The 27,328-nt window shown below is 53.7% G+C and overlaps 1 protein-coding gene across 3 annotated transcripts in view; it reads left to right on the forward strand.

The window, feature by feature from the left end:
* Positions 1 to 27,328, forward strand: part of LTBP2 (latent transforming growth factor beta binding protein 2) — a 72,125-nt gene that overhangs the window by 32,240 nt on the left and 12,557 nt on the right. For 2 of the 3 annotated variants that reach the window (XM_057428476.1, XM_057428474.1), the window contains exons 4-21: positions 920 to 1,101; positions 2,392 to 2,562; positions 4,144 to 4,344; positions 4,695 to 4,963; positions 6,574 to 6,676; positions 15,665 to 15,739; positions 19,681 to 19,803; positions 20,276 to 20,440; positions 21,270 to 21,500; positions 22,004 to 22,026; positions 22,717 to 22,756; positions 23,163 to 23,261; positions 24,315 to 24,440; positions 24,633 to 24,761; positions 25,166 to 25,285; positions 26,212 to 26,331; positions 26,533 to 26,655; positions 26,849 to 26,974. In XM_057428476.1, the coding sequence (XP_057284459.1) occupies positions 920 to 1,101; positions 2,392 to 2,562; positions 4,144 to 4,344; positions 4,695 to 4,963; positions 6,574 to 6,676; positions 15,665 to 15,739; positions 19,681 to 19,803; positions 20,276 to 20,440; positions 21,270 to 21,500; positions 22,004 to 22,026; positions 22,717 to 22,756; positions 23,163 to 23,261; positions 24,315 to 24,440; positions 24,633 to 24,761; positions 25,166 to 25,285; positions 26,212 to 26,331; positions 26,533 to 26,655; positions 26,849 to 26,974 (2,426 nt within the window). The remainder of the gene's footprint in view (positions 1 to 919; positions 1,102 to 2,391; positions 2,563 to 4,143; positions 4,345 to 4,694; positions 4,964 to 6,573; positions 6,677 to 15,664; positions 15,740 to 19,680; positions 19,804 to 20,275; positions 20,441 to 21,269; positions 21,501 to 22,003; positions 22,027 to 22,716; positions 22,757 to 23,162; positions 23,262 to 24,314; positions 24,441 to 24,632; positions 24,762 to 25,165; positions 25,286 to 26,211; positions 26,332 to 26,532; positions 26,656 to 26,848; positions 26,975 to 27,328) is intronic. The other variant, XM_057428475.1, reaches the window with a different exon arrangement.

Raw genomic sequence — 27,328 nt, forward strand, 5'->3', positions numbered from 1 at the left:
AAGCCAGAGCTGCTGTCAGCCAACTCTTGTTCGATCATCCAGACTTGTTGGGTTTAGAAGTCTGTGTTCCCTGTAGACACAGTAACACCTCCCCTGTGCTGTGACAGGGAAGATGGTAAAAGCCATAAAACGGGATGGATGTCTCTGGTGGTTTGGATGTTTCTGATGGAGGTTTGGTGGGACAGAGCTAGCTTCTTTGCCCCAGCCATTTGGTCAGAGGTGGAGGTGTTGGGTAGGGTATTGCAGAAGACCTGTCTGTACCTACATTAGGATGCAGAGCAACCCAAGCTGGGACTTTCAAAGAAACTCAAGGGGCATATGGGCAGCCAACCTGTTTTGGCTCCTGGGGTACTAAGGCATTTTTCCTTGCAGGTATTGCAGGTGAGAGTCAGGGAGGCATTTGCTGCTAAGCACAGAGCACCCTCATGGAGGCTTAGTGCTGCCATTTAGTAAAAGGGAATGGAAGCAAGGGCTTTAGAGCAAGATGTGCTGTTTTCCTGGTTTAACGCAGAGAGCTCTGCCTAGCAGTCTACATGGTATAAGAAGTGTGACCTTGTGAGCTGGACGGCTTCTCCATGCTTAGTCCCCAGGAAACACCAGAAACCATAAATGCAGTTACTGCAGAAAGTTGTAACTGCAATTACAAGCTTGAGTTCTTGGTCATTCTTTCTTGTTTGTGACACTCATTGGCCAAGATTTGTTTATTTGCTTGGTGTGGCTTCTCTTCTGACTGCCTTGCTGGTTTTTCAGTGCTCCTTTTGAGACAGAGAAGGCAGACCCTGAGAAAGCTCCCACCATAAGAACAAGTTTATTTGGGGCTGCTTGTGTTTGCTGTGGTGGGGCAAGGAGCAGCCCTTGGGCAGCCAAGGTCAGTGCAGTTACTCGTGAGGAGTATCAATTCACTTTTTCTCTTCCACAGGACTCAGAGCAGAATTGGCTCTCCTGTCTCCCCCCAGCATGCAGGGCCATCACGGACTGTCCGGCGGTACCCAGCCAGCAATGGCCAACTCACCTCTAATGCACTCCCCAATGGGAACGGACATGAGCAGGGCAGCTCTGGGCCACACTTGGCTTCCCAGGAGCACACTGTGCCTGCAAGGGGTAAGGCCTTCAGGGCTGTCACTGTTTCAGGGCTTCTTGTTGGGGTGTCATGGGGAAGGGCAACAGTGCGAGTGGGGAACCTCAAGAAACCCTGGATTCCCACGATTGTGCTGCGGGGTGGGATGGAAAGGGAATTGCTGGGATTGGTGAAGAAAGAGACCCTACCAAAGGAGGACAGACCAGGAAAGCAAAATGCTGACAGCAGGGGAGAGGAGCCAGGAGCTGTGACAGATGCCTCCCAGAGGTGTTGAACATCACCCCAGCATGCTGCCTCAGTCAGGGTGATTGCCTCAGTCTGCAGGAATGGTGTCTCCCAGCTTAATCCTCAATCTGAGCAGCCCTCGAGGTCAGATTGTGCAACCAGCATCTAGTTCTTCCCTTTGGCTGCCCCCATGGTGCCTTCTGACATGAGCAGGGATCAGGCCAGGCTGCTGGGACGTGCAGTTGCTGAGCCTCAGCACCTCCCCAGCTAGGACAGATGCAAGTTGTCTTCTGCAGCTTGGCTCCCCCGAAGCTGTCATTCCTCAATGAGGCATCATGTGGCATCTTAGCCCTTCTGAGCAAGGACAGTGAGCCTAAGTGAAGCTGTAATCTGGAAGTGGGAATTGAATGGGATAGTGGGGGTTGAGCACAGCAAGGGGGACACCCACAGAGACAGCTGTGTCCATGGGCTGGGTTGGAGGGCTCTGGTGTTGAGCCAGCTGGTTCATAGTTAAACAATAGTTCTGTCTGATGCCTGTTTTATGCAAGCCCCTGAGAGCTCTGAGTGTGATTTCCCCCCATATCTAATGTGAGAATCGTGAGGGTCCAGGAGGGGACCACAGGTAACTGCATGAAGCCAGGGGACACCCGTAGGGAGACATTGGTTTTCTCAAGTCCTGTGCTCTACTTTATGGGTACCAGTGTGCCTGTGCATGTGGGAAATCTTCCAGTGGCTTAAGGGCAGCCAGTCTCCTGGCTACTGACATGGCTGTAGAAGGAATACTGCCTAAAGAGTAAAATACGCTCTCCATGCTGGGGTTAGTCCATATGTGTCCCTTCACAGGGAGTTAGGCCACTCCAGCTGGGCAGGCAGAGAATGCTGCTTGCCATTTTTCATGTGTTCACAAACCCTTACTGATGCTGGAGCAGGGGGCAGGCTGGAGTGAGCGAGGGGCATAGAGACACTGCCCTGCTGAGGGACACACACCCCTCCCTGCTCTGGGAATGCTTTGGAGCTCTAGCTGTGAATTACTGGTGCCATGGCCTAGAGATGCTGTTTCCACTTAGCACTGTCCTTTTCATTCATAGGGGCCAACCTGACAGAGAAGATCAGGAAGATAAAAATCGTCTTCACGCCCACCATCTGCAAACAGACGTGCCGGAACGGGCGCTGCTACAACAGCTGTGAGAAAGGAGACACCACCACTCTCTATAGCCAAGGAGGGCATGACCACGATCCCAAGTCTGGCTTCCGCATCTGTGAGCACCCCGAGGCTCCAGCCCACCTTCTTTCTTGTTCCCCCACTCTCCGTGTCCTGCCTTTCCTGCCTTTACAGATTGAGGGCTTGGGCTGCTGTGGAGACGGGAAGAGATGGCCTCTCAGTGCCTTGGAAGATGCATCCTGGGATCCTTGGGGCTCACTCCATCTGTCTCTGGGGGAGGAAGACAGACCTTGCCTCATTGCTCTCTTTTCCTGGGCAAGCCACTTCTGTTTCCATGACACCCCAGGTAGAGGGGGTGCGTGTGTTTGAGGCAGGCCTGTGTCCAAGCCTCGCCACCCCCTCCTTCTCAGAGCCAGCTCGCTGCTTTTGTTGGCATCCAGTCTTGGGGCTGACTTTCATCACCTAATTTCCTCCTGTTCTCTCCTTTCACTCACGTGGCAGCCAGGAAAGCTGTCCGCAGGTTGCAGGCTGTTCTTATAAACAGGCTGGCTGAAACCTTTGCTCGCCTTTCAGAGCTGCTGTGATTGCTCATCAGGTCCCTGGGATGCCCAGCTATGGGTTGGGCACATCCTCTTGGAGCCAGTTGGTGGGAGCAGCCTGCAGGCCCTGGTGGGACTTCTCCTCTGAAAGCCTCTTTAACTCTCAAATTCATATAACACTGAGTGTAAAGTCTGGCTGTTGTGGACACCAGTTGATGTCAGAGGAATTTCTGCCTTCATCTGAGTCCAAAGATGTGTTTCCTCCCACAAAACTGGTTGCTGGGCTTGGGCAAATGAACTCGAGCAGTGTGAGAGCTCATCCCCTGGGATGAACCTGACAAGCCATGCAGGGATGTGCAGCAGCAACGTTGCAGCTCATGCTGAAATGAGTCAGGATGATGTGTCAGGGAATCCCATGCCTTGCCTGAGTGTTGCTCACACTGAGGGACACTCTGGATTGCTGCTGGCATCTAATGAGGCCAGAAAAGACATGACTTTGGTTTTATCTGTGGATGCATTTCCTGAGGCTGTACAGATGAATTGCTCCTGATTCTTTTGTCCCACTCCACAATTCTCCCACTTGAGCTGCTGGCAGGGCCAGGGCTGGCGCTGAGACAGGCTCTGAGGACGTGGCTCTCTGCCTGTTCTCTCCTTCTGCATCTCCCATCCCCGCTGAACTCTCTTCTGGGCTGGGAGTAAAAACCCTGCCAAGTGGGGAAGGGGCGATGCAGGAGAGAAGGAATTGTGCTGACTTGGCTTCTTGTTCTGACTTTGAGCTGCCATAGCTCCTGCCCCACTCTGAGGAATCCTGCTGTGCCAGAAACACAACCTTGGCTGTGGGGGGCTGCCCCGCAGGGTGCTGGAGACCCAGGCTGGCCGGGGTCCCACAGCCCATCATCTTCAACCCATTACTCCATTCCTGAGCAGAGCTTGGGCAAGATGGTGGTGCACAGCAGGGACCCCAGGCTGCATCCAGGCTGCAGTGCTGACCCCAGCCTGGAGCTGGACGTGCTCCTTGAGCACCGTGGGGCTAGTGCTGGCCTGGATGCAGCTGTGTGGCCTCCCGCAGCTGCCCCTTGGCTAGAGGCAGTGTGTCAGTGTCTTGCTAAGCAGGCCTCTCTCCTCTCTTTACCTTGCAGACTTCTGCCAGATCCCCTGCCTGAATGGAGGGCGCTGTGTGGGCCGGGATGAGTGCTGGTGCCCCTCCAACTCCACCGGGAAGTTTTGCCACCTGCCCGTTCCCTCTCTGGAGAAGAAGCAAGGAGGGAGAGCCCCGAAGACCCTGGCTGGCAGCTCCATGAAGCACTCCACCTACACCCTGCCCTTGTCCAACCAGCTGGGTGAGCGTGGCTCGTGACTGCAGACCCTGCATTTGTCTTCTACTTTGGTGCTCCTCAGATCTTCATTCACAGGCCTGAGGAGGCCACTGTCTCCTATACTTGGCTTTTCAGGCCAGGTGGTCAGAAAAGTAGTTCCCCTGGTTTCCAAAGGGCTCGGGTTGCTGGGGAAAGTTTTGATAGGTTTGTCCAGGTTTTGGGCAGAGAAGTATTTTAGATGCAGTCTTCCTTTACTAGAGTTCTCTTTGGGGTCATTCTACCTCTCCTCCCTTGTGACTGTTGATGACACGATGCTCTTTGGGTGCCAGATTGTTGCCAGATTGTCACAGCTGTCATATAAACTCATCTTCCAGCCTCCCTAAACCCTTCCCTGGTGAATGTCCACATCAACCACCCTCCAGAAGCCACCGTGCAGATTCACCAGGTCGCCAGGGTGCGGGGCGACGCAGAGGTGTCTGAGGAGAACAGTGTGGAGGCAGCCCTGGTGCCTCAGCTGGCTGCCATGCCCTGGTACACCCATGCCCACGGGAACGGCAACAGCATTGCCACAGAGGGCATCCAGCAGCAGCAGAGAGCCCCAGGGCTGCTGGGGAGGTGCTTTCAGGAGGCTCTCCATGGACAGGTAAGGGGTCACCTATCAAGCGCTGGAGTATGTGTAGATACGTTTCTTGTTTTGGGGTGTGGGTGCATCGGCTGACAGGGCAGGGAGGGTGGCCTTTCACTGTGTGAAGCATCAGCATGGGCATCCCCCAGGTGCTGTGTGCATGGGCAGCAATGCTTTAGTACTTGGGAAGAAAATCCCTTGGTTTGGCCCAGCAGGGAGACCTCACTGCCGTACCCTGACCAGGCTGTGCCCTGGGGCAGCGCAGCCCAGACTTGATGGCTTTCACACACAGCCTCGTTTAAAAAGAGTGCCCTATTTATAGCAACATTTACAGTCACGCTCTGCGATTATTGTAGGAAACGTATAAAACATAGGAAAATTCCTTTCCCTCTCAGACGATAAATGAAAGTCTGATTTCCATGGAACGACGCCTTCCTGGGCAGCTTGGCTGGGGCTTGGGAAGCAAACGCACGTGAGGGGCTTTCTCACCCCTGTCCCTCAGGGGCTTTCTCACCCCTGTCCCTCAGTCATCATAATTTCTTATTTTGTCTTGCCCCATATGTTTCTCTTGCGTCACTGGAAAAGCATTGGAGGTTTTTGGCACCCACAGGAACACCTGTGAGCTCCCCGGCGCAGCTCGTGCTCAGTGAGATCTGCCCCTGATAGGCAGCCTGGGACCCAGCCCCCTCCCTACTTCACCTAGCCCTTTCTGGGGGGTTGCTCCCAGTTCCCGTCCCATCCCTCAGTTGCTTCATCATGTCACAGTTTCTAGCAGGGTATGTTCTCAGCCATTCCCAACAGTAAATGAGATCAGCCCCTGGGGCAGAAAAGCTCCTCTGTAAGGAGACAGCAGCTCTGTTCCCCTGGGAGCAGATGATGGTGCACAGAGATGCTCATGGATGTCCAGAGATGCTGCAGGAGGTGCTCTGGGGGGAGCAAGGGGGTCGGCAGGGGGTACCCTTGCAGTGCTCACACCTCACTTAGCCGGGGTAATACTATGCCTGGGAGAGGGTGAGGAGTCCAGCGGGGAGTGCTTGCCTCCCCCCAGCTCTGCCGCAGCCGAGCCGATCGGTATGCGAGCACTGGGCAGGCGGCCACGCACGCCTGGACCGGGGCCAGCTCTGGCCTGTGGGCCACAGCAGCTCCACTCTAATGGGGAAGCCTGTAATACAGAGGGCCTTGCCCTGGGGGGGGGGGCAAGGGAGGAGGGGAAGAGAGGATTATTAAGCAGAGGAAAGTGCCTGACAGCAGGCTCCCGCCGGGCTGGACTGGTGCACCCATTTCACTGGCTAATCAGCCAGGCACGGGGCTGATTCCAGGGCTTTGCTGGGTGATATCATCTCTGGTTCATCTATTGTTCTGTTTGATGTCCCCTTCCCCTCTAAGTGGTGCATTTGATGGAGTCTTGTGTTTTTCTGTCTGCACAACTGTTTACTGTCTTAATCCACATCCCCAGTCCTGCTGTTTCCCAGTGGGGAGCTGTGCAGAGAGGGCTGTGCCAGTCTCTGACCCCAAAATGTCATTCCCCATGCTGGCTCTGCTGCTGCCATGCCTGCCACCCGCAGTGGACAGGTGCACATCCCCTCCCTGTCCCACAAACCTCTGATCCTCTGCTCCTCTCTCTGCAGTGCACCAACCCGCTGCCAGGGCTGACCAAGCTGGAGGACTGCTGTGGCAGTGTAGGGCTCTTCTGGGGTGCAGATCAGTGCCTTGCCTGTCCCCCCCGGCCAGGTGAGTACTTCCTCAGCCTGGGAGAGCAAGAGGGATGGCCAGCACCATCAGCAAGCAAAAATGTCCCAGGCTGCCTAGTGTCAGCTAAGGAAGCACAGAGCAGAGCTGTGGGTCTCCCGCCTTGGGGCTGTCTCTGCTCTTGGGATGGGCAGTGTGTCTGAGGCAGCCTGCAGGGCCATGCTGGCTTCCACACCAGCCCATGCACCCCAAAGCACCACTCTGGTTTGGGTGCTGGGCCCAGGATCAGTGCTATTTCCCTAAACCACCCCTCCAGTGAAGTCAGCAATTCCTGCCATGCTAGCCCGACTCAGAGGGAGAAACAGGAAAAGAGCAGCCGTGGTTTTAGGAGGTGCAGTCCTAGATTGGTGGAGGAGGCTTCAGACTCAGTCCTATAGAGTTACGGGCTTGCTCTGGGCCCGACACGGGCTTGGCAGGGGCTCTGGAAATAACACTACATCAAACAGTTGGCAGGAGCACACCCGTGGTCCATTCCAGAGGCATGGGCGTCCAGCCCTGTTTCTGCTGCGCTTGGGAGCTGGACAGACTGATCACGCAGGAGATGGGGATTCCTCGTCTGCTTTGGTCGGGGTGCTCCATGACAGGCACGGCCCCTCGAGCTGTGGCCCCATCCTGTGTTGTGGTAGAGAGGCTGTGTTGAAGGGCTCCTGGCTGGGGGGGGGAGGCAGCCCCATGGGCACAGTGGCTCCCGCAGCAGGTGCTGACCAAGTCTAGTGCAGGGCATGGTGCACGCATCCAGTGCAACACAGGCAGGGAGCTGCACACCTCTGTTGTGCCTGCCTGCCCCCTTTCGTCACTGCCAGGCAGCTTGTTCACATGCCTTCACTAGATCAAAGGACTAAAGCAGACAGACCCCATGGTCTGGGAGACTGAGGGTGGAGGTGTCCAAGGTGGCAGGTTTTGTGCAAGCAAGCGTGGTGTTGCTGCCTTCTAGCTCTGCCCAGTGGCTGTCCCAACTGCTCACGCACACGCTTGCAAGAGCTGTTTGCATCTTCTTGTCTTCCCTCAGTTTGGTTCCTCCTCAGCCAGGGGTAGGGCTAGCTGGAGCCAAATTCCTCACAATCACAGACAAGGCTGTCAGCATCCTGGAACCCAGTGCAGATCTGAGGAACTCTGACTGCTGTTGTCTTCAGGCTTTGCATGGCTCTGCCATGGCCATGCTGCTGCTTGCCTGGACTCGTGCATATGCCAACCCCAAGGGAGCTATGGGCACATGTGGTGTGGGGGTGACCACAGGGTCTCCAGGTTCAGCACAAGCAAGGAAATGCCCCAGATAGGCCTCAGCTCTCTCCTCTTTGTCCCTGACATTTGCATCCACAGTCATGGCTTTCTCCTCCCCGTCCCACACCAGTCTCCCCGTTTCCCACCCTGTCCCTCTGTGATCCCCTCCATTAGGAAGCAGGAGGTGATACTTAACACTTTGGTTAGTCTACAGATGGCTGTGAAATGTCTGCACCTCCTTTCCTTTTCTCCATGCCAGAATGCTAGGTATCACTCAGCAGCCAGAGCTCCAGCAATAATTTGTTCTGCTGTACTTGGATCTTCAGGCTTCAAAATGTGTCTCTAATCAGAGGCTTCCAAAACATGAAAACAGGCACAAAATACCCCCATGTGCTCCATGTGGTCATCTAGCCAGTAGAGCAGATGAACTTAAGAAAAACCTCCTAGCTGCCAGCAGGTCCCACTTTCACAGCTCAGTATGTGCTCGTGTCCCAGCAGCATCTGAAACTCAAGGGAGGTTGTCACTGATGGTCTTCATTGAGTGGACAAATGCTTGTCTGAGGTTTTTTCACAAATTAATTCCATGGGGATATTAAAAATGTATCCCATGGATCTCCACCTTCCTGTGCCACAAGAAAATCCCATTCCCTGTCTCTCTGGCTTTGGGAAATAAAGTTCCTCCTTGGAGACCAAATAGCTCTTGTTGATTTTGGCAGGAATTCAGGCTATCCGAAGAGGCTGTTTTCATCTATTTAATTGTGTGCAAGTATCTTCCTCCTTTGGCTACCTCTGATTGACTGCCCCGTAACCAGCCCCACATGCAGGAGGCCACACAGTGCAAGTAAAGGGAGCCGTAAGGCAGACGTTCGATGGAGGCAGCCTAAGGGAGACCGGCTGTACAGTGAGAAGCCCAGGTGGCTGGCATGCTTTCCTCTGGCACACTGTGTTCACATGAGATCTTGCCCCAGCATGGAGCAATGGAAACCGTCCATTCTCCATGATCTACCTGCTCCAATGGAGCCATCGAACACTGTGATCTCTCATTGCCCCTTACCTCCTCTGCCAGGGCTCCCAGGTCCATGCCTGTCTAGTGTGAAGTCATCACTCCACATCATTCCTGCCTGTAGACCACATCCCACAATCACATTCCTTGTGTCTTGTAGTCTTGCTGGTTTGTGTTGTGCTCACTCACTGGGCTGTAGTTCAGTGACCTGGTGTCTCGTGCACAGAGATAACACATCCAGTGGATGTTTCCAACTTTCTTCTTGGCACTGTGGTCTTCGGAGAGAACTTCTTGCACTCGTGTGTCCCAGGGAGGCATGCACCAGATCAGACTTGACAGCGCTGGGAATTTAATTCCAGCAACCAGAGACAGAAATGGCAGAAGCTAGTTCAGTGTAAACACTTATAAATGTACAGAAGTGCAGCCAGGCAATAGCTAGACAAACGGAGAACTTGTTTGGATTGACTGTCTGCCCGAGACACTGATTGTTAGTAGAGGCTGGATATGTCCGGATGTCTCTGTCGACTGCTGCTTTCATGTTTGGTACGTGTTTGTGTGCAGAAAGACATCAGAGAAGGAGAAGAATTGGAGCAGGCGTCTGTCCGAGCAAACCTGTCATGACCAGTCCCCACTATTTTGTGTGTTTTGTCCAGCATCAGGAAAGCCAAGGCACTTGAATGCTTCATCTGCATCCTAAGGAGAACATGTTAAAAACTGAGTTCAGAATTAAGGTAGGGGTGAGGTTGACCTGGGCAGGACTCTCTGTAGTGGGTGTTGCATTAGTCTCACAGGTTTCCTTTAGGCTCTGTTCAGGCCTTTGGCTGCCTGGTTTGCTGCTGGGAGAGTCTATATTGTTAGGCCACTTAAGAGAGGTGGGCACAGAGGTGGTTATTCAGGCAGGCTATGGAAGTCATTGGGAGATTGCTGTTGTTCATGTAAGTGAGAACTGAAGATGGGAACCCCAAGATGCGTCAGAGACAGCCCTGGGAGAAGAGGGAGAGCTGAGAGCTTGCTCCGTGAGCTGTGGGGCAAAAGCTGTCACCCAACCCATGAAAAAAAGAGATGAGCCAGAGGCAGAGCCATGGAGGGTGGCGGGACACCTGCGTGCTATCATGCAGCTGCAGTCCTTCAGCTGCAGCTGAAGATGGCTGGGTGAAATGTGCTTGCATTGCAAGGTAGGATAAATCAGATGGAGACATCCAATGACCCTCCTGGGTCTGTAGTACTTAGAGGAGGCAGAGAAGCAGTGAAAAGCTAGAACAGAGAGGTAGGAACAGCTACCTGAAAGGTAAAACTTGGAGAAGACTAATAGTAGCACAAGGGAATTGGAGGATGAGGAAGCATCTGAAGTAGAGACACTTGGACGTGTCTGGAAGGAATCTTAACGACTGGCAGAGTGTTTGAGCAGCACGGGTGAGAAAGCTGCATTGAACCAATGTCCTGTCCCATGGCAAGCTCAGGATGTGGGGCTGGTACAGGCATACTGCTGGGAAGAGCTACTCCTGCTTCCCTGCCAGGCCATATGCTATTTCAGGGCATACAGTAATCTGTGGAGAAAAACATGCTGGTACAAGAGATAGTCCGTGAGAGCTAAAACCAGCAAGACCCAAGATGCAGGTCGATACAGACCCCAGTGCAGGTGTGGGTTTGGACACCAGTTCCCCTGAAGGCTTGGTCCTTGCCAGGAATGCGGGGATAAAGAAAACTGGTAGCAGAGTTCCTGCCCTCCTCTTCCACCTCCTCCCTGCCCCTGAGACCACACACATCTGTGCCAGCAGTGCTCCAGGACAAGCCCATACTGGTGATGGGCACCATCTCTGGTGCTGCCCAGGAGCTACAAGTCTCACCTTTCTGTGGGGGTTTGGGGGACTTTCTGAGTGCAGCAGTAAACCTGCAACTTCCAGGTCCTGTTTTTTTCAGTGCCCCCTGACCCTTATTTCAGACTGCAAGCCAGCCTGAGCATGGGCTGGGCTGTGCACCCGCCAATTGTGCTCACTGCAGATCTTCCTGGGCTGCTTTCTCTCCTCCTGCCTATGGGTTTTAACTGCATTAAGAAACAAGTCTTTGAAGGCTATTGTTTTGTTTTTATTCCCACTCCCCGTGTTTTTTCAAGTTTTTTTTTTTGTCCTAGAGAAAAGTCTGAATTTCACTGGAAAGTTGGATCTTGTAATGTCTGGCTTGGCGTTCGCAGCACTCCCCAAACAGACCTCCCACCACGAGAGGGGTGGCAGCTCACCCATGGAGCCGTCATCATCAGAAACACTGAGCCGCTCCCCTGTGCTGTGCCTGAAGGCTCTGAAGCAGCCACAGGAAGCCCCTTGAAAATCAACTGCCTGGCCTGCTCTTGTGATCATACTGGGGAGGATACGGGGAAAAAAGCCCTGGAAAGATGGGAAAGAGGCTACAGAGGGGGCTGGTTCTGCCACCACTACACCATGTGCCACTGGGAGTCTATCTGGGGCAGCAAAGAAGGGCTGAAGTGGGGAAAGAAGCTGAAACCTCTGTAAGGTTGTGGCGAGACCACAGAGAGCAATGCTTAACTGGGGAAGCACAGCATTTTCAGGACTGCCTTGTTCTGCAGAGTGCTTCTTTTGCCCGTCATTCAAGTGCAGCATCATGGTCTCAGCACACAGCAGCAGTGTTGCAAAAGTGGTTTTTTTTTAGGTACAGGTAAGTGTTGTCCCAGGTAAAAGCTACTGTAGGAGCAGGATGAGGTTCTCTCTGTTGAAACAACCCCAAACATCAGAATCTTTTTCTTTGAAGCATCTTTTTCACCTTGTAGATCTTTATTGACCATAAGCAGAGCAGAGGGCTTAGTTTTGTATTGCACATTGGCACTGATGCATGCCCTCCCCACCCCTGCTACCATAGCATTTTGGGGGGCATTGGAGGAAGGCTTGCTGGAGCATGCCTACCACAGACTACCTGGAGGAGAGCAGGCATGACAGATATGGACTGAAGGATTTGTGTCCTTTCCCTCTCGTCCATTCTGGCTGGGAACTCAGCTCATCCCCACAGCCACAGCCCTGCCTTACTTCTTGGTCTGGTATCTCCAGTACTTCCTCTCTCAGGAGGCTGTTGTGGAGTCCAGGCTGCTCTGCTCTCCTGCCAGCAAGTTCAGCAGCTGAGATGCTCTCTGCAGCAGGGGCTGATCATCTCTGCTTCACACTAAACCAGTGTGAGGTTTGACTGGGCCCAGCACTCTACCCCTCCAGGTGCCATGAGACCATGAACTCTGGCTCCTTTCATCTCCCATGTGCTGTAAAACCCAGGGTAAGAAGAGGCACCACAGCCACTCTCCTGACTGCATGCTCTGTGCCCACTGCAGGCATGGGGAGATGCCCGCCATCCCTCCAGAGTGGTGTTTCTTCTATGGAGCTGATGCAGGGTCTCCAGAAATGTCTGTGAATGCTGAAAGTGGCAAAGGAGTTCAGCAAGGCAATGTTTCTCAGAGAGATAATGTCTTTTGTATGATAAATGGAAAGAGTTGAAAGAAATGGGCTAGCTTTCAGCAGCCAAGCATTTCCTCACTTTTCATCTGACCACAGGCTTGCCTCTTCCCCTTTTAATAGAGTGATTTTGGCTGGCCTAATGCAATGTATTATCTCACCCTACAAACCTTGCCTCACTTGGGCCCTTGTGGCTACCACCACTAGAAGCGCTTTCTTTCCACTTTACCATAAGGCTGAGCGTTTTCATCCTGTCTTCAGTATTTGGGGAATCAGGGCCCTTAGGTAAACCTTCTTCTCCTGGGAAGTGATGGAAAACTAGCCTAGCTGCTTAAATCATCCTGCTAGGCTGCAAAATCCCTCTGCCCAATTTCTATGCATTCATTTCCCTTCTTATTCTCCCCTGCTCAAGGGGGGGAGACCCCTCCCCAAGGGGGGGAGACCCCTCCCCAAGCTCTAGCTGGGGACAGAGGTGCTGCTGGGAGTCCTGGGCTGTGGTTGCTTCATGCTCATCTCCTTTGTGGGTCTGTGAGCTTACCACACATACATACTCCTATGTGCAAGCCCTGCTCCACCAGGGATGCCCAGTGCCTGTAGAGCTTGCAGAAAGCAGCACCAGAGAGTGGGATGAAGCAGGGATGGAGGGAGCAATGAGGAGAGCCAAGGGTGAGTCCCACTGCACAGGTACCTGGTGAGCACATAGCTCTGGCACAGTGCCTACAGGGCTAAAGTGCCCCCGAGGCGAGGCACTGAAATCACACCCCTGAATCAGGAGCCAGAGCTCTCTTCCCTCCGTAAGCCTGAAATCCCTCTGCCCAACAGATGCAGCTCAGCTGCTCCATCCCCAGCCTCAGGCACTGGGACAACCCCTTCCTGAGGAGAACGTAGACAGACAGACAGACACAGGAGGCTGGGACTTCTCTGGCTGTGGGTGCTGGCAGGTTTCTGCCCTCTCCAACAGGCCTTTTCCCTTTGCTGGGTTTCAGAGGAATAGCCTCCAAAGCCATTCTCCCACTTCTAGCAGCTGCAGGGGAGAGAGTGGATGCTGATCCCTTTTGCAGGAAACTCAGATGTCCTGGGCTGGTTTTTCAGAGGTTTTTGGCCATCTCCACTGTAGTTCGGCATCATAAGAACTCGTGGAAGGAAATGGTCCTCTGCTCGAGTAACCAAGTACAAAGCTGGGAGTTAATAGCTTACATCCTCCTGCAGCCTCACACTGTCTTCCCTTGCGGCCAGGTCCTGGCAGAAAGAGAGCAGCCTCCATCCAGTACTTCAGAAACTGTCTTCGTTACCCTTGGTACAGAGAGGTCTGCTCACATTTCATTACAGTTATTCTTTCCAGGGAGCACAGGTTTCTTTGCAAAATTAAGGCATTTGTCCACAGCCTCACAAGCGATTTGCTGCAGTAACAGGCTGCAGGTTTCTGCAGGCTGAGTGCTGAGGTGGCACAAGACCTGCACACTCACCCCTGTCACTGGTATTTTTTGCCTTGCCCTCTCCCCAGCAGCATCTGGCAGAGGGATGGTGCAGGATCTGTTTCTCCACAAAGGCTTTTCAGAGAGAGAGTGGGGCTCTGACACATGTCATCACTGTTTGATCTCTGGCATGCTTGGCTCCCCTTCGGAGGGCTCACACATAAGGATGCTGCTTCATTTCAGCATCTGTTATCACATCGTGCTGAAGCTGACAGATGCTTCCAAGCACAGTTAATGCCTGTCAGCAGTCCTGAGCCCACAGGCTGTAGTGTGAGAGGACCTGGAATCCCACTGGGGCACTGAGCCTGGAGCCTGTGAGCCAGAGGTTGCTTTTCCCTTCCCAAGAGGTTGGAAATATACCCAGTGATTTTCAGTATCACCAGCACACCCCTTGCCCCTAACATCCAGATATCAGACTGGGGAGGAAACAGGAAAAAAGCCCAGGAAATATGGGAAGGACGCTGCAGAAGGGGCTGATTCTGCCACTGCTACACCACGTGCCACTGGGAGTCTGTCTGGGGCTGTAAAGAAGGGCTGCCCACAATTCATGACTGAGCTTTTGAAGGGCATGAATAGATTTTTTTTTTGTCTCAGTCATTCACCCAGCTGCTAAGGATCTCTCTGCACCCAGAGAACTTTGTAGCTTCATTTAATATACCTGGGGAAAACAGGCTTTCTATTCTAGGTACAGGCTGGTGAATGAGTTGTTTTCCTGTCTTTTATTTCCCAAGCACATTTATCCTAGGAGTCTGGTCCCTAACTTTTGCCTTTCAAGAAGTGTCCTAGAATGGCTTTAAGCTGCATTACAGGGTCAGAGGACCAGGACAAAGAGTCACGGATATGTGTTTTCTCTGCCTCCAGCACACTGTTTGTGTTTTTAACATTTGCAGTCTCTTTCTGACCATCTCCTGCTGCAAGGATGGTCTCAATTTGTCCCTGGTTTTCAAAAGCTGCAGTATGTTAGGGTTCTGCCAGATCCTTACTATTGCTATTGCCATGGAGGCCTTTCCACATATGACACCAGGGTGTGAGCTACTGATGCCAAACAGGAGGAATTGGAACATTGGGAATACAGCTGGACAGGAACTTAGCTGTTACACAGACTTCTTGTTTCCAAATGTACAGTCCAGAAAATGAAAAAGAAACCCCACCCTGGGAAAATCCCATCTTTAGGCAAAGCATCTTTCTTCCTACCCCACCCTGCGCTTACTCACTTCCCAGCGCATCACCTCCTGTATTCCCTTTCCCTTGCTCCAGAGCACGGTGCCTAAATTTGACCTCCTTGGAATGTATGGGAAATATTTTACTTACCTTTAAAAAAATGGGAGAGATTTAATTGTGGAGTTTATAGGCTATTTTGAAACCCACAAAACTATTTTAAGCAGAAACCTGAAATTGTCTCTTATGAGAATGATTGGGAAAGGACATCGCATGCAGTAAAAAACAGGGAAATGTAATAAACAGGCCCTGGGCTGTTACTTCAGGATCCTGTCGAGGACCCCTGTCATTGCTCTCAGTCTGATGCCCCTTGCCATATGCCACTTGGCTATCCAAGCTGGCCCAGGAGGTACCAAGGTGACATAGTGATAGATATGAAGCACAGACAGCACCTATGGGTCGCGAGGTTGGCACTTGCCAACCAGCAGGAGACACTGCTTGGGAAATGTGTTTGCTCCCATCTTTCCCCCTGCTGTGGGAGTCATCAGAGGCCCATCCAAGGCAAATTACAACCTTTTCCCCTCTGCAAGGAGGGCAGGGAGAAGGTAGAATGCTGATGGGTGGCTCTACTGCTAACATCCCACACTGTTTGCTTTCTTTCCAGTGCACCCTCTGATTGAGAATGGGCAGGTGGAGTGTCCCCAGGGATACAAGAGGCTGAACCGGAGCCACTGCCAAGGTAAGGATGCTGTTTACGTATCTCTCTATCCTTCCCACATCCACTGTCAGAGCTGTAAGTATCTACACAAGTAGAACAGAATTATCTAGCTCCCTGATACAGATCTGCAAAGAACATGACTTAGAAAAATCTCTGTGCTTTCATCAAGGATGAAAGAAAATCAGGTAACACTGGGCTGTATGGCTCAGCTGTTAAGCTTAGTCAGCACATAGTGGGGCCAGCCCAAGAAAACTCACCTGTCAAATCCTGCCAAGCAGCTAAGGACATATGTTGCTGCTCTGCTAAGTGTTGAGCGTAAAAACAGTTCTCCCATAGTCTGAAGCGACAGAAATTCTGTTGCCTGAAAACATTTAGGAAGGTTGTCAGCTTGTTCAGTTGTTCATTTACTAGTGGTAGAGTGCCATAAAAGCAATTCCTTCTGTTCTGAGTGTGTCACTTGTCCATGCTGCCAGGCTGCCCTGCCAGCTCCATGCTGATGGGGTCTGTCCATTTGTCACTTCCACAGTCCCTCAGTTCTACATAAGCAAGGTGCTATCTCTTCACTTTTCTCTCTGATTAATGTGTTTGGGCGTCTCTTGGACCTACAGTGCTTATGTTTTTTCTGTGCTCTGAAGTGGAACTTTATGGTTCTCTTCTTGTGATTCACGGTAAGCTGAGAGGTGTCATCTTGAAGATACAGCAGGGAGCCTGGGCACCAGCCATGCACATCCAGGGCTGGCAATCCAATGACTCATCTCTTTTAGCTGGGACTTTCCACCATGCTTAATTAATGATTCAGCCTCCCCACATCGTCCTGGGGGAGAACTTCCAACAATACAACAGCTTCTATTCTTGGTGCTCAGATCTCATCCCTTATGTGGCCACAGACAGTGCTGTGGGTGTGAGCTACCAGAGAACATTGAACAGGAGTCGGCAGAGCAGAGCAGCTGCAGGGACTCAGTGTCAGCAAGCAGAGACCTGCAGCAAATGCTCTATATTTGTGTCCCCTCTGGAGCAGAGAGAGGCTCATAGGAGCAGAGGGATCTGGCAGTGTGGACTTGGCTAGGAAGGTGGTTTTGCACTGGAAAAAGCGTGAACCAGAGTTGTGCCTCTGTGTGCTCATTCATAAGCTGGGCTAGTGAAGTACCATTCTGCAGATACTCTAGCTGACTCAAGGTGCTTTTCCCATCTCTGCTGTTGCAGCGGGATGTGTGTTAGGTAGCCCAGCACTGCACTTCAGGGTCCAGCGTGAGCACTTTGGCTGATACACTATGGGAGAGCCTACATGGAGCCTTCTTTTGCCAGCCCAGGTAGGAGGGGAGCCAAGGGGCTGGACAAGGGCTGATGGTTCCTGAGACCATTTGCTGTAGGAGAGGAGCTGAGCTGGAAAGGAGCTGAGGCCTGGTTTTGCAGGCTGACATCAAGGCACAGATGAATGACTGGAGAAGGGCCTTGGCAGAAGCCCACTTTGTTCTGTATGGACAGAAAGGGCTGCCTCTAGTGTCTTCCAGCAAAGAAACAAACGGCTCATTTCTGCCAGATCTCCTTTCCTTTCCTCAGCTGCATCCCATTGAGCAGGAACAAGGCTGCAGTGAGTCTGAGTTGAGAGGAGTGCTGGCAGACTCAGTCAGGGAATCTCCCAGTGCTGCTGGGCCCAGCAAGAAGGATGGCACTAGAAGGGGTAATGTGCTTGCTAGATTTGAGGCAAAGACTGTCTTGGAGGCTCAGTGGTAGGGAGGTGTGCAAGCAGTCACTGCACAGGACACACACCAGCACCGCAGTGACTGTATATACTTGGTGTCTGCTGCTGACAGGTCCTTTCTGCTCACCGAGCACCAGGAACCAGCCTGCACCTTTCCAACACAGGCCTGTCCCAGCCTGGCTCTTTCTTTGAAGCACCAGCAGGCTTGTGTGGGGTGGGAAGAAGCAGCTGAGACAGAACATGGATCTTGGTTTGTGGTCCCTGAGGCCTCTTCTTGTGGGCTAGCCATCCCTGGCATGCTGCAGGAGGTAGGAGTGCATGGCCCTGAGCACACCTGCCTGCTCCTGTTCCCTGTGGGGATTTCCACTGTGTGAGTCCTCTGCTGCCAATGGAATAGATGGGGTTGGACTAAGGCTGAGATGTACGTGGCTCAATTTTAAGTTAAGCTCATAAAACCTAGCCCTTGGTGCTGTTTGTTTTGTGCTTTCATTGCTCTAATGCCTTCAATCCCTTTGCTTATGTGGAGGCCAAACACTTGTCCAGTTGATGTGTTGGAATGAAACGGTGTTCTGACCATGGCAGGGAGTGACAGGGATGAGCCCTGAGGCTCCTCTGGAGAGACAAGCCTCTTCTCTGAGTGGGGTTCCCAGTACATTTGGGGTCTGGCCATCGGTTGTTCTCATGAACTCTGTCCTGTGCTTGGTATAGAGTAGGAAGCCATTAAATTGCTTAGTCAAATCCCACTGCTCCCAGGCTTGCTGCACATCACTGTGGCATTGGTAGTTCCAATTGGCTGAAAATCATGGCCTGGTCTTGATGGCCCCTATGTGTCTCTACCGTTTGTGGGACAGGCAGGGTTTGTGGGTGAACAGCAGGGTTTAAGAGCGCAAGACTGGGTAGGATCTCTCAGGTCACTGCGTCTGAATTCCAGCTGTCATAGGTGGCTTTGTGACACCTTCACTTCCACCAAGCAGTAAAGCTTCAGCTCTGAGAAATAAGGTAGTGCTGGGAAAGACATTCCAGGGCCTACATGCCATTGGGCAGGCTCTTCCACTATCTCCATTCTTCTGAATGTTCCAGCAGCCCACCTCTGCACCCCTTTCTTATACCTTGAGACAGTCTCTAGAACGCAACTCGGTGCTCTCGGGACACCTGAGGTCTCACCAGTACCTTGTACACTGGCATTGGGACTGCCATTGTCTTTGGAAAGTGTTTGGTGTGGTGTTGCCTAACATAACATTGACATTTCTTGGTCTTGGCAGCTCACAGGTGCCCTATGAGCAGCAAGTGTACCCACGTTCCTCTCGCTGCCTTCTTCCATCTCTTAGCTTGTAGCATATGTTCCTGTGATTTCTTCCAGGGTAGTGCTGAGGTTCATCCCACTCCTGCTGCTCCATGTTCCCATCCAGCTCTTCATGCACTTCTAGTGCCTCCTGATACAGAACCTTTCAATAGCACACTGGCTTTTCTGGGCCAAGCTCTTTAGTGGGGATATAAAGCTACTTCAGTCCATGAGGAGGACTTCCTCCTCACTCTCCACCATGAAAGCTGCACTTAGCTGCCCCTTATGCATCTTTTGCCAATCCTTGTCTTGCCCATCTTAGCTCATTCATTCCTACATGGTGCTGTAGGAAAGGTTTTATTGCAAGCCTGATGAGTGAGCCTGGTGGTGTTTCCCTGAGATAAGCCCAGCTCCCTACCCAAAGGCTGGCTCTGATGCCTGCTGAGTCAGGGGCAGCGCCAGACCTTGAGGCAAGGCTTGAGCTTAGCAATGTCCTGCTTGCTCAACCTCTTCCTAGAAGAAGACACTACAGCACAGAGCCACAGCCTGGCCCACCACCCCTGTGTCTCTGGAGGGGATCAGTCACTGCCCTCCCTCTGTGCTGGCACTGAGCTTCTCAGCAAGGGTCCTCTGCAAATGATGACTCCATGTGAGCAGGACCAGGGATCAGGTGGAAGGACAGCCAGAGTGGCTGACTGTAGGGACCACATCTATGTTCCACAAGGACTACAAAGCAGAGCAGTCATTCATGAGCTACCCCCGCAACTGCAGTGAGCGAGCTCTCTGCTGCACATGTGGGACTGCTGTTGCCACAGAGGTCCCCACCATGCTTCTTGGTGCAGAGGCTCTCCCAGACACCAACCTGGCTGAGACCCCTTCGGTCTATGGCACCTGAATAGGAGGCACAGGGTATGGGGTGCAGTTCACCCCTAGCTTTCTCACATCTCACCACATCTCGCATCTCTTGTCTGTCCACAGATATCAATGAGTGCTTGATGCAGGGCCTTTGCAAAAATGCCGAGTGTGTGAACACCCGTGGCAGCTTCCGCTGCACCTGCAAGCCTGGCACCATGCTGGACCCATCCCGTAGCCATTGCATCTGTAAGTGCTCCAGGGAACCCCTTGGTTTGGGATGGGACCCAAGCAGGAGCCTATGGCTGAGTGGAGGCTGCAGCCTGCGTTCACATCTCTTGCAAGTGCATCTCAGTTATACTATCCTGCTTGTGTGCAAGATGGGTCCCCTTCATGCATTGTTCTCCATGGATATGGAAAAGAATGGCCCCTACAGAGCCTGGAGGGGACATGCCTGCAGTGTGGTAGCAGAAGACACAGCCTCCTGGGCTGAGATTGCTCCCACAGGAGCTGGATTTGCTTGGGTGTGGCACTGGTGGGACAATTGCCTGATGGCTTGAGTCTGGAAGAGTCTGGGAGAGCCCCTCGGATGAGACATCCCTTGGAACAGGCTGGGAGGCACGGGCAAAGAAAGGCCTGATGGGGAGAGACTGAGTGTCCCCCACTTTGTCTGGGGAGCACAGAGCTTGACCTTTTCACTCAGCCTGCCATTGTGTTTCAGCGGACAAAGCTGTGTCGATGGAGCAGGGGCTGTGTTACCGTTCAGCATCTGGTGGCGTGTGCTCCTTCCCCCTGTCCCACCGCATCACCCAGCAGATCTGCTGCTGCAGCCGTGTTGGCAAGGGCTGGGGGAAGAACTGTGAGGAATGCCCTGTGCCTGGCTCAGGTGAGTGTTCCTACCTTGGCTTTGCCTCTTTGGTTAGAGCGGGGTTTGGGCTTGCCTGAACTTGCTGCCGCTCAGATGGCTGCAGGACCCAGAGCTGAGCGGTGCAGATGCTGGCCTGTGAGATGGGTACAACAGCCCAGGAAGCAGGCCTGGGTAATACTGGGAAGATAGGGAATCCCCTGATGGGAAACCACTCTCTACCATAGGAAGAGCACAGCCACATCTGTGCCTGGCTTTACTTGACAACCATTTTGTCCCTTGTACATCTGCTGGGATGAAAGCCAGGTGAGGATGAGTTTGGCATACCTCAGCATGGGATTGGGTGGAGGAGAAAGCACTGAAACCCTCAGGACTGGAAAAAATCATCAGGTGGTTTGTGCAGAGCATCTTGAGTGATGTGCAAAGTGCTCAGTGCTGAGGTACCAGGGACTCATTTTTATTTGCTCCTTTGCTCAGCTTAGGCCTTTCTGTGGCATGATATCTTCCTAGCAACACTGACACAGGGAGGGATTTAGTTTTCGGTGTCTGGGAGCACCACCCTGTGCCTGCTGGAAACCCACCCTGCCCTATGAGCAGATTCATTCTGCAAAAAGCATCCATCCACTGCAGCCCAGATGTGTTTCCATAAGGATTTAACCCTTAGAAGTCTCCAGAAAATAATAGGATGGGAGAAACTGGTACCTGCATTCGCATACATGCCTGTGCATCCTCAGCTCCTTTCTTCCACTTGCCCCACCATCATGCCTGGGTGTGGTAAGCCAGATGATCCCTGCACCAGCCTCTTCCTAACCTCTGCCCTCTAAAGCTTGGATGTGACTTTCCCTTACAGAAGCCTTCAAGGAGATTTGCCCAGCAGGACATGGCTACACCTACTCCAGCTCTGATATCCGTCTGTCCATGAGGAAGGCTGAGGCAGAAGAGCTCCCCCTCAGCTTGGAAGAGCAAGGGGAGAGCAGCAACTGGACATTGGACTGGGTAGCAAGGAGACAGCAACTGCGGGACAGCCTGCGTGGGAGCATCCTGGAGTCATTCCCCCACCCTGGGATCTCGGCAGGAGAGGGTAGTATGGGATTTATTCCTTAAAGCTGCTCCATCTGGGCCCCTAGCAAGGGTGGGCAAATTCCCAGGTCCTGCATGCCCCCGTGGATGGACTGGCAGCTTTTAAAGGCCTTCTACATATGTATGAATATACAAGGTGCTCTTCAGCCCTACTAGAGTTCCTGGGGCATGAGACATCAATTCTTCAAGCCTTTGGAGAGGAGGTCGAGTGTTTCAGGCTCCTGCAACCGCGTCTTTGCAGTTGGTGGTGGCTAGCCAGGCTGCCTCCACTGGGAGCCCAGGTCCATGTGGCAGCCCTGGCACTGCAGTCCTTGGGCTTCTGTCCTGAGGTCTGTGCAGTGCCCAGAGAGGGGTCTGACTGTGTTGGCTTTGGGAACAAGCTCATTTGTTGTTGGAGGAGTGCTAGGGACTGAGCAGCAGTGCCTTAGAGGTGGGGCAGCTGGGGTTTGGGAAGGATGCCTGCTTGCTTTGTCTGTACTCACTGTGCACTGTTTCACTTTCCAGGTGAAGTTTCTTCTGCTGCACAGGTGAGAAAGGTTTGCTACAACCATGGCAGCTAGATGGGCAGGAAGGGGGATATCATATAAATAAGTGAGGTGTGAAATTTGGTAAGAGAAGGCACTAAAAAGAGCAAGTAGCTGCTGCTAGAGGCAACATCATACAAACTGCAAACCGTGACACCCTGGCTGAGTTGTAGTGGCTGAAGGCCATGTGCCCACTCAGCCCTTCCTAAGAGGCCACTAGCTCAAACAGCTGGAGCTGAGACCTTTGCTGCACTAGTTCATGGTGAATGTTGACTCCAGCTGGTGTTCGCTGGGCAGAGGTAGCAGCCCTGGCGGATGCTGGAGCTGGCTGAGGTGCAGGTGCTCCCTCCCTGCTGGCTGATGGGCAGCAGGAGGAGTAGCGGCTGTCCTCAACCCTCCAGATCCACCGGTGACAGTGGCGGTATTTACCGTGCCACCTTGCAGGGATACCTGCCTGGTATCAGCGCCTTGGATCTCACCTGCGTGGCTTGCTGGTATGGCCCCTCGGTGGGTAGCCCCCGGGCACGGCCATGAGCTGTATTTTGCTCAGGCCAGCGCACTCAGGACAGAGTGGCTTTGGCAGCTTCTCCTCCCAGGACATTGTCTTGGGGAGCAAGAGGATCTAGGAGGTGGGTGGGAAAATGTCTCAGGGATGCTGCACCCCAGCTACAATCCTATGGTTTTGTCCCTCAGGGTGTTGCTGTTGCCATTGCAGAGCCTGCCCTGCGCAGAGGTGAGTGCTCAGCTGGCAGGAGGGCAGGGTGCTCATGGGGAGGAGCACAGGGCAGTGAGGAGGGAGGAGAGCAGAGGCTGGGAGCTGCCTCTTCTACACAACAAACCCCAGCACTGGGCAGGACAGGCTGCTGGCTGGGCTGGCTGCAGATGGCATGGAGGACCCCCAGCACACTGGGGTGGCTGATGTGTGGCTGTAGAGGTGTGTGGAGATGGTGGATCTCCAGAGATGTGAAGGAAGCTGTGTTAAATAACTAGATAATGAGGTTGCTGCAGCCACCCTGTGGCCCCTTCACATGTGCTGTGTTGGGGCAGTGGTTGCAGGGACACCCAGCACAGGTAGGCCTTGGGCAGGCACCTCTCTCTGGGATTGAAATCTGGACCTCACCTCTCTACTTCTTCCTCAGCAGATGAAGAAGAGTCCTGGCATGGTCCTCCCCAGCCTGGCCCCACCACCACCTGGGATGCTGCTGCTCCTCCAACACAGATGCCAGGACAGGGCTCAGGTGTGTATCCACTGCTCTCAGGGTCTTTCTTTCTCTCTCTTTTGGGGGGAATTATGCCCTAAGCTCTGCCCTGGGTTTCTCCCCTTTGCCCAGCCTGCTTCTCTTCCCATATGCCCCCCCTTGACTTCCCAAAGAAAAGCTCCTGCCCTGCTGCCCTGAGGTGATGTCCCAACCCGGTCATGGCTGCCACCAGCCAGGGAAAGCTGGCCGGCTGTGTGGAGGCACGAGTGCACTCCTGTACAGGAGCAAAGTGTTTGGTTTTCTGTGCCCTTCCCCGCCTGCAGCTCGTTTGTCCAGTGCAGCAGTGGCTGCGGAGCGAGGGGATCACGCGCTCGTTCCGGTGGCTTTGGCCCTGTTCCCCAGCAGTGCAAGCTGACTCATCGGGAAGGGGGAGCGCGAGGGGAGGCATGTGGCTCCCAGGGCGGCTTGTTTACTGTGCTGGAAACAAGGATGCCGTTGTTCCAGAGTTGCTTAAGTGTCTGGGAGTGTGGCCCCTGCCCTCCGCCGGGGGCTGGAGCACCTTGGGGAGCAGGCCTGGCAGAGGCACCTTGCTGAGGAATGCATCTTCCTCAGTAGACTTTTGTTTGGGGTTGGGATGTCCACACACACGCACACATCCCCCGATCCAGCTCAGTGACAAGGGGTGTGTGGTGCCTCACTGCCCCACCTTTGCCACCTGCAGGGCAGAGGCGGGGAGCCCTGCTGTCACCCCAGAACCAACCCCCTACAGGCTCAGCTGCCAGCTCTCCTCTAAGGCATGGGGCTGGCAGGCTTCCTCACCACCCTCTTGTGGGGCCAGGGTGCAAGTAAGCAATGCAGGGGAGATGGGCATCCCAGATTAGCTCAGCCCAAATGAGGTGGCAGGGTCTGCCATGTCATCCCTGCAGCCCTTTCAGTGCAGGCTGCCTGAAGCTGTAGAGAGGAGCAGGCTCAGCATCACTCTCCAAGATGTTAAGAAACAGCCTCCCCAGAGGCTGTCTGGGACAGAATGCAGACACTAGAATCCATGCACCCTTCTCATGCTGCCACCAACCCCATGCTCTCTCCTCCCAGAGGCTGGCAGCTGTGCCTCTTCACCTCTGTCCTGTGGAGCCGGTGCTTGTGTGCTCTCCCCAGAAGGATACAGATGCTTGTGCCACCCCGGCTACATGCTGGACTCCAGCCGCCACCACTGCATTGGTAGGTTGGCACCTCCTCTGCCTGCTGGGCCTTTATGGACCACTCACTCCTTCAGGCTCCAGTGAGAAGGTTTCCTTGCAGCCCTGCTGAGCTCCTGGCTGCACAGCAGAGCTGGCAGAGGGCTGGCAGGGGGCTGGCAGGGGGCTGCGGGTGGTGAGTGTGTCTTCCATACTTGCACATCCTTGGGTACAGATGAAGATGAATGCCTGAAAGATCCTTGTGCTGGAAAAGGTCACTGCATCAACAGTGTGGGATCATATTTGTGCTTCTGCTACTCTGGGTACACCCGGGTTGTCTCGGAGGGCAAGCAGAGCTGTGAGGGTAAGTGGTGTCTGCTTGGCACAGGGCTGCCACCTCCCCAGGATGTCCCCAGTCTTCTGCTGTTACCCTCTCTCATACGTGTGCACATACACATGCACACACGTGCACACCTGCACAACCTCCCTTCCTGCAGGCCTGCCCTTGGGCAGCCTGATCCATGGGGATCGCTCTCTCCTGCTCACTTGAGGACAGGACCTTGCCCATGATGATCTGGGCAGGAGCCTGTGATGCCAGTGCTGATCGTTGCTTCAAGGGGATGCTAGGACCGATGAGGGATGGAGGAGAGCCCTGGCATGGGTCCCCAGGGCAAAGCCTGCTGCAGGTGGAGCAGCACCTCTCCTGCATCCAGCCTTCCCAACTCTGGAGCGGGAAGACTTCAGGACTGTCTCCCTGCCTGTTGCCAGATCGAGATGAATGTGAGCAGCCCTCTATCTGCCGAGGACAGCAGTGCGTCAACACCCCTGGCTCCTACCGCTGCGAGTGCAAGGCGGGCTTTGCCATGGGACACAGAGGACAGTGTGAAGGTGAAGCTTGCTGCTGCCTGTTCCCCTGCCCCGTCAACCCACCCTGTGCAGGGCTGAACACCTTCTTTCCACATCGATCCTGTTTCTTCTCCTGTAAGGGAAGAAGGACCCCTTCATGTTTGTCAGCCCTGTGCCCTCCCTGAGGGCTGCCTGTCCTCTCCTCTGCTTTAGAAGGGACAGGCTTTCCTGGGCACAGAGGGGTAGTTCTCCCAAGATTCTCTCCCATCTCCCCAGGGAGATCCCCCCACAACCAGCCCATGACAGCTTTCCATTCTGGGAGGAGATGCCCGTCCATTTTCATGCCACCTGGATTCTGTGTGACCAGACCTTTGTGCTGGCAAGCAGACTGCAGGGAGAGCATGCTGCCTCAGGCCACCTGGCCCCACAGGATCCCACTCAAATGGCATGACCTGGGCTTGATCATTCAACAATGTGCCTGATTGAAGATTCCCCTTTCTCAGTAGCTCATCAACACAGAGTGGGAGACTATTTTAGGAGGCAGTACGGGAAACAGGGCATGCCCAGAATGGTGCTCCCCCTGCACGGCCTCCACAAAGCACTTGACTTAAGGATTTCCTGAATTGGAGGCTGCATCACAGTCATAGTTAATGAAAGTCCCTGATGAAACAGCCCTGCACAGATGTTCTCTGATCCCCCTCTCTGCCCATGCACATTTCTGGTCTTGGCAACGTCCTGCAGCAGTGAGTTTTGCTCTGGATTATGTCAGCCCTTAGGTGTGGGTGTAGGATCCTGACTGATAAGTGGGACTACAAGAAATGTTACCCGAGCCCTGGGAAATGTGTCTCGCCTCCTCTTGAGCATCACTGTCCTCCAGAAGGAGACTGAGGATTCAGCTGGATGGAGCACCATGGAGAAGGCTGCACTGTTTGCCTTTGGGAGCCTGAAAGGAGTGTATTTCTTGGCAGATGTCAATGAGTGTGTGGATCCCAGCCCTTGCCGCAGCGGGAAGTGTGTCAACACGCTGGGATCCTACAAGTGTGTCAGCTGTGGGGATGGCTACTGGGCCAGGAATGGGAGATGTATTGGTGAGGAGCTCGGGCTGTCTCTGGGCAGCACCCCATGGCAGTGCTCTCTGCAAGCCTCAGAGTGAGCAGGGGCACAAGCAGCACCCTTTCCCTGTGGGCAGCCAGCCTGCATGGCTGGGACACAGCACCCTTGTGGCTTGGGTGATAGGGATAGCCCTGAGCACCCTCCTGTGCCACGTTGCCCTCTGTTGTGTCATGCAGATGTGGACGAGTGCCTTGTGGAGGGGACTTGTGCTCACGGACGGTGTGTCAACCTGGATGGCTCCTTCCACTGTTCCTGCTACCGGGGTTACGAGGTGGCATCTGACAAGAAGAGCTGCCAAGGTACCAGGGTGCCGTGGGTCCAGACACTCTGAAGAGTCACGCACCCAGTCCACAGGTTTTCTTAGGCTCTTCCTGAGGGCTCTGCCAGGGTCCTAGCCACCCTATTGGCTTGTTCTCTCAACACATCTGCTACCAGACACGGTTACTCCACATGCTTCCCACTCATCCCGCTCTCCCTCATGTGCCTATGCAGACATCGATGAGTGCACATCCCAGGCTGCCTGTCCCTCTGGACTCTGCCTCAACACTGAGGGCTCCTACTCCTGCGTGGCTTGTGATGCTGGCTACACCGTCTCCAGAGATGGCAGCACATGTGAAGGTATCCCTTTCCCAGGGACAGAGGAATGGGTGCTGGAGGAAAGAGACATTGCCATAGCTGGGTTGTTGGTGGCGCCTGGGGACTTTAGCCTCAGGATCCTCAGCTCTTTAACTCTCTGATCAGCAGAAAGGGGGGGGGGGGGGTGGTGATGGTTGCCTGGAGCAACCGGAAGGTGAAAGGTGATCTTCCTCACACAGGAAAGAAATGGGGCAGAAGGACCTACTGATGAGAACCCTGGACTAATGATGACCTGGGGAATGCTGACACAGGCCAGAGCATGGGAGGCCTGGAAGCATGAGCAGAGAGGAGTTGTGTGTGGTTCAGTTCAGAACTGTGTGCCTGGGAGCACATGCC

The sequence above is a fragment of the Pezoporus wallicus genome, unplaced genomic scaffold, assembly GCF_028554395.1.
Source record: "Pezoporus wallicus isolate ANWC-B61680 ecotype Strahan unplaced genomic scaffold, APGP_CSIRO_Pwel_v1 contig_3486, whole genome shotgun sequence".
NCBI classification, from domain to species: Eukaryota; Metazoa; Chordata; class Aves; order Psittaciformes; family Psittacidae; genus Pezoporus; species Pezoporus wallicus.